General features: G+C 43.2%; 1 protein-coding gene across 1 annotated transcript in view; it reads right to left on the bottom strand.

The window, feature by feature from the left end:
• The window catches only part of ARVCF (ARVCF delta catenin family member), a 50,387-nt gene that overhangs the window by 18,936 nt on the left and 19,023 nt on the right, over positions 1–12,428 (bottom strand). The window contains exon 4 of the mRNA XM_015823590.1: positions 9,985–10,056. Coding sequence (XP_015679076.1) covers positions 9,985–10,056 — 72 coding nt within the window. The remainder of the gene's footprint in view (positions 1–9,984; positions 10,057–12,428) is intronic.

Genomic DNA, 12,428 nt, shown 5'->3' with positions numbered 1-12,428 from the left:
AAGAGAAGAGAAGAGAAGAGAAGAGAAGAGAAGAGAAGTTGGAAGGGAAGCAGGATCCGCTTCTTGACTCAAGGTTAGAGAAGTTCCTTCAAGAACTATGAAGCAGGATCAGCTTCTTGACTCAAGGTTAGAGAAGTTCCTTCAAGGACTATCAACCAGGATCTGCTTCTTGGTTCGAGGTTAGACACATTGCGTGCCTGGGAACTCTTGAACAGGGGAAAGGAGTAGAAATCAAGGTCCTTCTTGGAAGCACCAATGATACTTATGGTCCTTAGGATGATATGAAACTCATTTTAGGGTGACTCCAGAAGAATCCTGAAGGTCTCCACCCAGATTTTCCACAGGGAACTGAGTCTATGCCTCCTCCAGACTTTTCAACTGTTTCTCCTGCCTAGGTAGTCCAGTTCTCTGGCCAGGTGCCAGGGGAAAGAAATTCTCCTGCCTCAGCTGTTTTAGAAGGACCGGGCCCTCCACGTCAGCAAAAAATATGCTGGGCCAGCCAAAACCAGGCCTATTTTTGTGAAACGGGGCCTCCTCCTTTGTGCCAATACTGCCCAGGCACCCCCTCCTGCTTACAAATGACCTTTCTGCTCCTTTTGTGGAGTGGACGCGTGTTTGCAATGTTAAAATGTACATCGCGGTGCCTGCCTTTTCTTTTACGACTGTGTGTTTCACTTTTTCCCTATCCTCATTTTATGAAGTGTCACCAGATGCAAATTCATAAAATCTGCAAATGGCCGGAATGGACTTTTCTCCATTGTCACCACAAGCCTAGACAATGTTAATAACTTATTGCCTTCTCTTAAAACACGACCAACAATCTCTTCATCCCATATCTATACCTCTTATCTATAAACAAATCCTTAAAACCTGGACACTCAGTCCTGGACAGTCACACACGATTAAGGGTTTGTTTAAACCACAACTCTTGGCGGTTTGCCATGCCATAAATAACAGAATGAAACAACCCAAACATTACAAATATTAAAGCATAGGACACTAAAAGTGAAAACATATAGTAATAATAATAACAACAACAATAATAAGCAGAATAGATGAGAAAGAACTGGAGAAGATAACAAAATACAAAGACCTACAAATAGAAATAGAACGACTGTGGCAAAGGCAAGCAAGGGTGGTACCAATAGTAATAGGCACCTTGGGTGCAATCCCAAAACAACTGGAGCACCACTTGAACACCATTGGCACTGACAAATTTGTCATTAGTCAATTGCAAAAGGCGGCCTTAGTAGGAACTGCTTCCATCCTGCGACGAGATCTGTAATACCATCAAACATCCCACATCCGCCTATCCCAGGTCCTTGGTGAGGACTCGATAGGTAGACAAAAATGCCAAATCCAGTCTGAACATCTGGCTGACTGTGCAATGATCAATAGTAGTAGTAGTAATAATAATAATAATAACAACAACAACAACAATAATAAAATGATGATGATGATGATGATGATGATGATGATGATGATGATAATAATAATAATAATAAGAGAAAGAGAAAGAGAAAGAGAAGGAGAAGAAATAGTAAAAGGAACCTAGGCATAGATGGGAAGGAGGGGGGATCTTCTACTAATCTACTACCCACCTCAAAAAAAAAAAGTTCCAGAAATAACAATAGTTCTATTTTACCCTTAATCAAACAACCTGTAGGAGAAGAGTAGGCAGAGCTGGAGGGTGGAGTTAAACGCGTCATCAGTTTAGAATCCTTGCGTTACCATAAGAAACCTCCTTGAATTCCGTTGCCCCTTATCTAATGCCAAGTTGACTGCTAGTTGACTAGATTCTTGAGTATAGGCTTGAGTAAATCTTCCATGCTGCCAGTTTACGAAGGGTCTTGATTCTTTTGACACGACATAACCCCCTCTATGAGCCAATCCTTAAAACCTTATCATTCAGGTTGAAAGAATGGAGCGATCACTCTGTTGATGCTGCCGTCTTTCTGGAACAGCACAAAAGTTACACAGCGGGACCTTTTTCAAGGCCAGTGGTCCCCAAGGGGTGGCCTAGCTCAGCGGTAGGCAACCTTGACTTTTTTATGACTCGTGGACTTCAACTCCCAGAATTCCCGAGCCAGCCACGCTGAGGGGAAGGGGAGAGGTTTCCAAGCTGAGTCATGCTGGCTCAGGAATTCTGGGAGTTGAAGTCCACGAGTCATAAAAGTGCCAAGGTTGCCTACCCCCAGCCTAGCTATTTGGTAGAGGGACATGTCTCTCCTTGAAATGGGTCTAAGTCTCATTTGGCCTCTTCAGGGGTTCTGCTTCTCCCCAGCCTTTTAAAGGGAAAGGACACAAGACAACTGTCGTACAGCCACAGTGAGAATAAACACAACCAGAGCTGGCAAGCATATGAAGCCCGCTCCCAACAGTGTATGTGCACGTAAGATCATTTTTTTTATTATCAGAGAAAAAACAAGAAATCCCAATTCTAGTTTTATTTATCAAACAAGAAAGGAAGGTCAGATGTTCTGGTGATTGGTGTTTGTAAATCCCCAGTGTTAAGCTAATAACCACCTGGTTGGCCTCTCTCTATGAATAAATATATTCTACCCAGATAGCCAATTCCCCCCACCACCACCAAGAAAGGATCTGCAATACACCTGGGCTTTTTGCATAAGAATGACATAAAAGGGACCTTTGATTTACTGTATGTTTTTGATGATTAGACAGGATAGATAAGAGAAAGAAGAGTAATAGGATGTAACTTTAAAGAGAGGGAGGTTAAAATGTATTTGTACTTACAACTGCTGTAAAGAATATCGGAAGCCATTTCTTTATATTTCTTTCTTTTCTATTTTTCCTCCAACTTTTTTTTCTTTTCTTGCACTTTTTTCTTCCTTCCTTTCATTCTTCTTCCCTCCCTCTCTCTCCCCTTATCTCTCATTCCTTCCTTCCTTCCATCCTTCCTTCCTTCCTTCCTTCCTTCCTTCCTTCCCTTGCATTTTCTTCCTTCCTTCCATTCTTCTTCCCTCCCTCTCTCCCCTTCTCTCCTTCCTCCCTTTTTTCCTTCCTTCCTTCTTTCCTTCCTTCCCTCCCTCCCTCTCTCCTTCCTCTCTCCTTCCCCTCCCCTTCCATTAAATTAGTTTGCATTAGTTTTGATCTTCTTGTTTATAAGTTTCAATAACACAGAGATACACAGAAAGACTTGCAATTCTGTTTTTGAGAGACTTCTAGCATTGCGCAGAGCTGCGGCACTTAATGTTGAAATAATTTCCAAAGGGCAGGAAAAGGAACATCTTTGAAGATTTAGCAGGAAAACCGTTTAACGCCAATAAAGCATCCATCAAGTTGAAGATCCAGCTCCCTGGAGAAGTCCATAATGTTGAAAAAGGTAGAAAGAAAGAGAAGAGGACAAGCAGAGCAAAGTAAAGGGACTTAATTACGGTGGCGATGGGAGGACCCCCACCATCATCAAATACTGATAGGGGCAGATTGTCATAAAGAACATTTATCTATGCTGTCACTAAGAGTTGACAATGACTCCACGACACATAATCTGTCCTAATCCATCATGCAGTCGTCCTTTTCAAGGGTGGGCTGAGCACAGATTCATGTTCTATTTAATCTACCCTAGATAGCTTAACGAAGCCTAAGGGATACTGAACACACCTCAATCAGAGACTTTAGAAGGATTGTTGATATTATAGAACAGAACAGAATAGAAATACGGAATAGAAAAGATTATGGAATGGAATGGAATGGAACAGAATAGAATAACAGAGTTGGAAGGGACCTTGGAGGTCATGTAGTCCAATCCCCTGCTCAAGCAAGAGACCCTATACCATTCCAGACAAGTGGCTGTCCAATCTCTTCTTAAAAACTTCCAGTATTGGAGCACTGACATCTTCTGGAGGCAGGTTGTTCCACTGATTAACTGTTCTCACTGTCAGGAAGTTTCTCTTGAATTCCAGGTTGCTTCTCTCTTTGATCAGTTTCCATCCATTGTTTCTTGTCTTCCTTGTGGTGCTTTGAAAAATAAAAGCTTCCTATTTTTTCCCCGTTGCTCTTTCCTATTGCTATTTTCCTCAAGTCTACTTATAATTCCCCATTCCCTATGCCTGGAACCAATTAAGTTCTCTTTTAATTAAGGGGTCAGGAGTACAACATTAAATTAAACGTCTTTTTTTTTTTTTTAAAGTAGATATCTTTTTAAGAAACCCTAGATAGACCATTCCTCCCTCCCCCCCATGAGATTTTGTAAAACCTTCAGACCAGGATGCTGAAGTCATCTGAAAAGTGAGAGCTTCTCAAACCAGATTTAGCAATCTCATGAGATTTCAGCCCTTTCAAAAAAAAATTATTTATTTTTTTCACATTCTAGCCTTTCCGCGCGGTTGTACGATGTACTAGATGCCTATAAAATTACTGCCCCCACACGTATATTCTCAGCTTGTGCTTCTTAACTCATATTAGGTAGGGTAATCAACCATTCCTGGGGAATTTGCATCCCAGAATTTGGGGGGGGGGAATGATGTTTGTGAACGCTTGAATAGTCAGGAAGAATTACAATTTCCTATCCAAGTCGTGTCCACCCCACCCAAAAGGATCTCTCAGTGGAATTATAAACCAATGTGCTTCAGCTGATGCTGAAAGGGATAAGCTTGTTTTTTTGAGACAAATAAAGAAGAGAAATCTGTAATGTAGTGAACGGGGAGGTAAAATATGTTTAGCCCGTGAAAGATCTGCAAAAAAAGAAGAGGGAGACTGCTTTTCTATTTCAAATAATGAAGTTCTACCGACAGAAGGCAAGATGGATAAGGGATTATGAGTCCTTTGTATATTATAAGCATCGTACAGGATTATGATGAACAATGTACTTAAGCGAAACCAGAGAAGTATGAAACTCTAAGCAGCCCGGGTGGGAATTCTCAACCTTGAACACAAAAAGAAACTTACTTCAAGTCGGTGGGGGGGCCATCTAGGTCTTCAGAGTTAAGATTTGGGCTAGCGTTTAAAGGGGTCTTCAGAGTAAGAATGACCCACCAAGTCTACTGGTTGACGAGCGGCCGCTTAAATCCGAGTGAATGTAAAATGTAAAAGAATGCAGAATTCAGAGATGACCTTGGAGAAGATATGAAAGAACCATGAAGGAGGGAACTTGGAGAAGAGATGAAACCATCCAGAGATAGAAGAAAGAGTGAGAAGGAACCTCAAGATAATCCTGCCTTGATGTAGTTTCATCTAGGATGGGACAGGAAGACACTTGGATAGGATGTTACAATACTGTTCATGTATCTTAGAACAACGCAGGTTGTCTTCCAAACACAACAGTTTGTTTAGTGACCGTCTGAAATTTCAACGGCACTTATGACCACTGCAGCATCCCCATGGTCACATGATCAAAACTCAGATGCTTCATCTTTATGACGGTTGCGGTGTCCTGGGGTCACGTGATCATCTTCACTGATCTAGCAAAGTCAGGGGAGAAGCCAGACACACTCAACAGCCACGTGACTAACTCAACAACTGCAGCAATTCACTTAATAACCATGTGAGAAAGGCCGTAAAACAGGGCAAAGCACATTTAACAACTGTCTCGCTTAGCAACAGAAATTTTGGGCTCAAAAGTGCCGTTCCTGTTGTCCTTCCAAAGTCTGTTTCTTGACCTGTCTTACCTCAAAGTGCTGGCCCCTGTCCCCTTCTGGTCAGCAAAAACGCCCCTGGCCAAAGTGTGTGTTCTGTTCACAAAAATTCCTCTATGCAAAAGGATGGGAATGGATACTCTCTTCGGTCCGCGTTCTGATGATCATGTTTGTTTTTCTAGCAGTTCTCGTTGCCTCAAGTCTGACTGGCACTGGCACCCACCTGGATCCATCACCAGGTCTTTTTGTAAGTCCTGTCATCCCTCTTGGAGGAAAAAAAAGCTGGCTTGGCTGTCAGACTCTGCCATGACAGGAGCATCCTTGATCCTCCGAGAGGAGATTTTATTATTTTGGCAGATCCGTTTCTAAAGAGAGGAAGGCACTTCACGGCAGCCTGGGCCTGAATAAGCAGCCTCAGTCTAAGTGCTGACAGGGAAGAAGGAACGGAGAAGTAGGGAAAGAAAATAACTGGCTCTGGTTATAAAAAAAAAAAGAAGACTGAGAGGGAAGGAAGAAAGGGAAAAAAAATTCAAGATTGGGACAAGGGAGGAGGACTTGCTGGAAGGAAGGAAGGAAGGAAGGAAGGAAGGAAGGAAGGAAGGAAGGAAGGAAGGAAGGAAGGAAGGAAGAAATGGACAGAGAATGAAAGGGAGAGAGGAAGGAAGGAAGGAAGGAAAAGACAGAGAGAGAAAGGAAGGAAGGAAGGAAGAAATGGACAGATAATGAAGGAGAGCGCGAGGGAGGAAGGAAAAGACAGAAGGGAAGGAAGGAAGGAAGGAAGAAAGAAAGAAAGAAAGAAAGAAAGGGAGAGAGAGGGAGAGAGAGAGAAAGGGAGGAAGGAAAAGACAAAGGAAGGAAGGAAGGAAGGAAGAAAGGAAGGAAGGAAGAAAGGGAAAGAGAAAGAAAGGGAGAGAGGGAGAAAGGAAGGAAAAGAGAGAAAGGAAGGATGGAAAAGAAAGAGGAAGAAAGGAAGGAAGGAAGAAAGGAAAAGAAAGAAAGGAAGAAAGAAAGAGAATGAAAGGGAGAGAGGAAGGGAGGAAGGAAAAAACAGAGGAAGAAAGGAAAACAACAAACAAACAGATCATACAACAAAAATCATAAGACTGGCATAAGGGAGGGACTGGCACTTTCTTGAAAGAAAGTAACTGAACACTTGGACAGAAAACGAGAGTGGCACTTGGAAGGAAGGACCACTGTTCTATGTTGGAAAGAAATGCCAGGAGGACTTCTTTCTAGCAGGGCGTAAAATGAATCTCAGCACTTCAGACCAATGATGTGACCCAGTTATGTCAAATTCAAATCCAACTTGACTTTGAGCACCAAGATACTTGGGCTTCAATAGGGACAGGCAGGTTGGGTTTTCAGAACCTTGGACAGCTACAGGACAGAGACGTGCCTTGTTGAGGCCAAGACAGAATCCTGGACCTTCTCTTCCATACATGAATTGTGTCCTCATGTGTGTCTCCAAAGCCTTGGATCCTTCACCAGAAACCCTTCAAAGGAATGATTTGCTTTAACAACCACATCCCTTAATGGCCAACGTTCCAGCCCAATTGTAGTTGTAAGTCAAGAACTTCCTGTATTCTCTTTCATGAACAGGACACAACAACTTGTGAAATGGCCAGAAAAGCAGAGGCAGAAATGAAGATTTTTTCTTCTTCTTCTTTGCCTTCATGTTTTCCAACTATTCAACTTCCAAAATTCATTTTGTTGGGGTGGGGGGTGGGGGTGTTGCTTCAGCTTCAACACCAGGAACAAAATGTCCTTTAAACTGTTTAAACAGAACTGTAGCGCTGCTACATTATTCAAAATGCCACCGCGATTAAAGCCTCGTGGAGAATAATTTAACTTTTCCGAACGAAGGCGAAATAAAATAAAAGTAGACGTACTGCTTTTAACTCCCCAAGGTTATAATCAATATTAGATCAATTCGACTCAACCTCCTTTCTGTATGCATGTTTTGTGAAAAGGATCCTGACAGGTTTTAAGCTTCAGGAACAAAGCTTTCCTGCAAAATGGATTAACATATCTTTCTGATTGTATATTCGCCAGCACCTAGTGTGACGTGAACAGCCTAGTAATGGGGGCAGCTCTACCACAATGCTAGACACACAAGGAGCAATTTGGGGCAAGCCCTTGCTTGATCTGCAGAGGCTTCCAATCCCTAATTCCTCTGGAACAGGAGTGTCAAACTCGCAACGTCACGTGACGTGTCGCGGCGTATCGTGACTTTTTCCCCATTGCCAGCAATGGGGTGGGTGCAGTTTTGGGATGACGCATCCAGCCCGCGGGACAGCGGTTTGACACCCGTGCTCTGGAACTTTGAGATGGAATCTGCCTTCAAATTTGATCCCTTCGGAGAGATCCAGCTAATGGGCCAAATGTCAAGAGATTGTCAGAGCAGTCGCCTCCAAGATGGAGAAAGCAGGAGACAGAAGATAGGGGCAAGCAGGATGAAATGCTATGGACATTCTGGTGTGAAGCTGTAAAGCAGGGGTCTTCAAACTTGGCCCTTTTATGACTTGTGGACTTCAACTCCCAGAATTCCTCAGCTAGCGTGCTTGACTGAGGAATTCTGGGAGTTGAAGTCCACAAGTCACAAAAGAGCCAAGGTTGCCTACCCCGATCTAAGCTGTGCTGTCTCTTGGACTTCTGGAATGCAGCCCCTTCCTCCTGGGAATCCAGACTACAATCCACCACAGCTGATCCCTGGAATGCAGTTTCAGTTCCAAATGACTCACTTAACAACAGAAGTTTTGGGCTCAACTGTGGTCATAAGTCGAGGACTACCTATGCTCCAGAGCTTCACCATTTTTGAAGGACACCAGAAAAGCCTCTGTTACAGATCTTAACTAGCCAGCAGATACAATGCACAATCCTTCGTTGTTCATTTTGACCTTTCCACAAGAGATTCTTGAACGATTACCTCTATTATTTCTATTGGTTGAAAAATGTCCTGCCTAAAGTACACCTTAATGTGGAAAAAAAGATTAATATACAATGGTTGGTTTCCAACACATACGCACAGCATGCCACGATATCACTCAAACCAAATCCATTTCATCATTTAGACGGTTTTCAGTCTTGACAATGAAGCTCGCCCTGAGCTGGCAATTAATCTCATCCGAAAAGAATTAAAACACCATGCCACCGAGTGGGCCTTGCCATGAATATATCAGTAACTGTTATTTCAGTCTTGCTTATTTGAGGGACAAATCCACCCAAACCCATTATAAATTAAGGAAAGCACACAGACTTTTAAACGGAAGGAAAAGCAATTAGAAATTGAAGAAACGTCCGAAATATATCCTGGAACCAACCGCCAGGCTCAAAACCAAAAGCGACACACTGGGATTCTTCCAGGTTGAGTTATTTTTATTTTTTCCCCACACCTATTGACAACATCATGCCAAACTGAACACTCAGTTATCTGCATCTACAATATACTCCGGGAACTATTAGGGAGGACCTGTCCTCTTCTCTTTCTCTCACACTTATTATCTGAACTGAGTTCGCCTCTTAGTCCTCTGGAATGCAGCCCCTCCCTCCTGGGAAGCCCCCTCCTCACTATATTCCATCCCATCGCATGCGGACTTCAATTCCCAGAATTCTTCAGCCACCCTTGTGTGGACTTCAACTCCCAGGATTCCTCAGTCACCATGCGTCCGGACCAAAACCAAGAATGACACGTGGTGATTCTTCCAACGTTGAGTTCTTTATTGTGTCACACCTACAGGCAGAATCTTGCCGGGCTAAACGCTCAACTCTCTGCCTCTAAAATATACTCCAGGAACTCTTAAAGAGACGCTGTCTTCACCCACTTTCTCTCACACATAACATCAGGGCTGAGTTGCCTCTTACTCCTCCATCCCTCCTGGGGATTCACTTCCTCGCTACAATCCGGCAAACCAACCACTCTCCTACATATATTTACTTGCTTCTTTTCAAGACTATCTTTCAAAAATAATAATAATTTCTCCCTGGCTTCAACTTTCCCCCAAATTCAGACATATGCAAAAGATGCATATAAATTCAACCGGTGTCATATTCCTAGGTTTTTTTTCCCTGTAGGCAGGAACAACTCCCTAAGGTGAGCTCAGAAGACATCCAAGGACTTCTTAATCAAAGAGAAGGTAGAACTAAAGCATTTTGACTGCTTTAACTGCTCTGGTGAAAACAAGGCTGCCTTCAAAAGCCACTTTTGTTTCTTTCTCCTTGCCGCTCAATCTAATTATGCGGTCCTCTCTTTTTTTGTGGGTTGTCCTGTTTCCAGGTAAACTTCCCTTTTTTTGCAAGCATAGAATCGGTTATGGTGACCCTCCCATCTTCTCCTCTTCTGCAGCAGTCCTTAAGGACCCCCACTTTAGTCTTTGCTGGGCTTTGAAATTACCTTTTGCTGATTCAGATCGCTTCGGTAAATCCAGTGTATCAAAGTTCCGGTCCACATCTCCGTTCTTCTTTCCTGAGCAGGACACACAAGAAATGAGAAAAATCAACACGATTTGGGGGAGACGAATTAAACTTCATCCCTTTCTCCTTAATCCCAAATGAGGACAAACTGAACACAAAGCTTAAAATCACATCCACACCCACCCACTCGCCCCTATCCCCATCATCCATACATGCATTTCGTCCTTAGGTAATCTTGGGACATGTTTACTGGACATGCAAATGAGGTTTCCATGGATTAGCAGAAAGGACAAACATATGGTGGGATGTATGATTGGCTGGTATACAGGTAGTCCTCAACGTACGACCGCAATCGGGATGAGAATTTTTGTTGTTAAGAGAGTGGCACCTGGTTTTATGACCCTGTTTGCCACAGCTGGGAAGGGAATCACTGCGTTGTTAATCCACTGATTTTGCTAGTCGGAAGCCGCTTTGGAAGGTCCCAAATGTTGATCATGGGACGCCAGGATGCCGCAACTGTCATAAATACATAGGCCGGTTGCCAAGAACCCAAATTTTGATCACATGACTGTGGGGATGCCGCAATGGTTTTACGTGCGAGAACTGGTCATAAGTCACTATCTTCCATGCCGTTGTAACTTTGAACGGTCACTAAACAAGGGATTGTAAGTTGAGGACTCCCTGTATTGTTTACTGTCTTTGTACTGTGATCTTCCTCTAGAAACTGAAGGAAAACTCAGACCAGGGCTCTGCCTTCATTTTATCACCCATCACCTCCCTGTAAGATAAATTAGATTAAGAGAAAATAGCTGGAGCAAAGTCTTCCAGCAGTCTTAAAATCAAATGGGAGAGTTGAATCCGGATCTCCCCAGGAGTAATTAGCCACTTAATCACTTAACTAGTGGTTACGGCACCAGGCTAGAAAGCGGGAGTCTGTGAGTTCTAGTCCCATCTTAGAAATGAAAGCCGGCTGGGTGACTTTGGGCCAATCACCAGGAGACTGTGAGTTCTAGTCCCATTTTAGAAATGAAAACTAGTTGGGTGACTTTGGGCCAATCACTAGGAGACTGTGAGTTCTAGTCCCGAATCACCAGGAGACTGGGAGGTCATGTCCTGCCTTACCTATGAAAGCCAGCTGGGTGACTTTGGGCCAATCACCACTAGGAGACGGTGAATTCTAGTCCCACCTTAGACGTGAAAATGGCTGGGTGACTGTGAGCCAGTCACCTCTAGGAGATGGTGAATTCTGGTCCCACCTTAGACATGAAAGTGGCTGGGTGACTTTGGGCCAGTCGCTACTAGGAGATGGTGAATTCTGGTTCCATCTTAGACATGAAAATGGCTGGTGACTTTGGGCCAATCACCACTAGGAGACGGTGGATTCTAGTCCCACCTTAGACATGAAAATGGCTGGGTGACTGTGAGCCAATCACCACTAGGAGACGGTGAATTCTAGTCCCACCTTAGACATGAAAGTGGCTGGGTGACTTTGGGCCAGTCACTACTAGGAGATGGTGAATTCTACTCCCACCTTAGACATGAAAGTGGCTGGGTGACTTTGGGCCAGTCACTAGGAGACGGTGAGTTCTAGTCCCACCTGCCTTAGCCATTGAAACCAGCTGAGCGACTTTGGGCCAGTTTCTCCCAGCCCAACCCACCTCACAGGCTTCTTGTTGTGGGGAAAATAGAAGGAGGAAGGTGTGTAGATACGTTCCCCCCTCCTCCACCTCAAGTGATTTGCAAAAATAATGAAGACAGGATATAAACAAACAAACAAACCAACAAACCATATTCTAGCTATCTGGCCCGATTCTAGTTTTTTTCTAGAAGTCTGACAGAAATTATGCTCCCCTTTCAAGAGTTTATATGCGATGGAAAAACCTTTAAAAGTCTTCCCTCTCCAATATAGATGAATGACAAGTCATTCCGAAAAGAAATTCAACTTTTCTCAAGCTCAGAAAGTTATGGACCTCGAGGCAACAGAGAGAGAGGTGTTTCCAGACACAAAGTCAGCAGGATTTCGTCGCGTTTCTTTTCTTTTCTTTTAAAAATTTCACCAGGAGAAAAATCTCAGCAAGGGAAATAAGTAAAAAAAACTAATAAACTAAAAAAACAAAAAAACCAACCTTCCTGAGGTTCACAAATTCAGGCGTATTACAAACACAAAGCAGCTTTTAAATGGTTCAGCAGTTTTTATCTCCATTGCTCAGAAATGTGTATACCTCAGGGAAAATTCTTGCTAGGAATATTTTTTTTGTTCAAATGTGTTTCGTGAACCACCTTTAAACTTCTTCAAAAGCCAGCTTGGCAAGGTTGGAAGATTGCCATAAGGAAACAACCCGGTGGAAGAGATGATTAATCTTTATTCCCCTCTCCACTTCCTCTCTCGCAAATCAACAAGGTTAGTAATAATAATAAAAAAAA

The sequence above is a fragment of the Protobothrops mucrosquamatus genome, unplaced genomic scaffold (assembly GCF_001527695.2).
Source record: "Protobothrops mucrosquamatus isolate PMUCROS unplaced genomic scaffold, P.Mucros_1.0 scaffold1924, whole genome shotgun sequence".
Taxonomy (NCBI): Eukaryota; Metazoa; Chordata; class Lepidosauria; order Squamata; family Viperidae; genus Protobothrops; species Protobothrops mucrosquamatus.
This window is presented reverse-complemented; position numbering and strand designations above follow the sequence as displayed.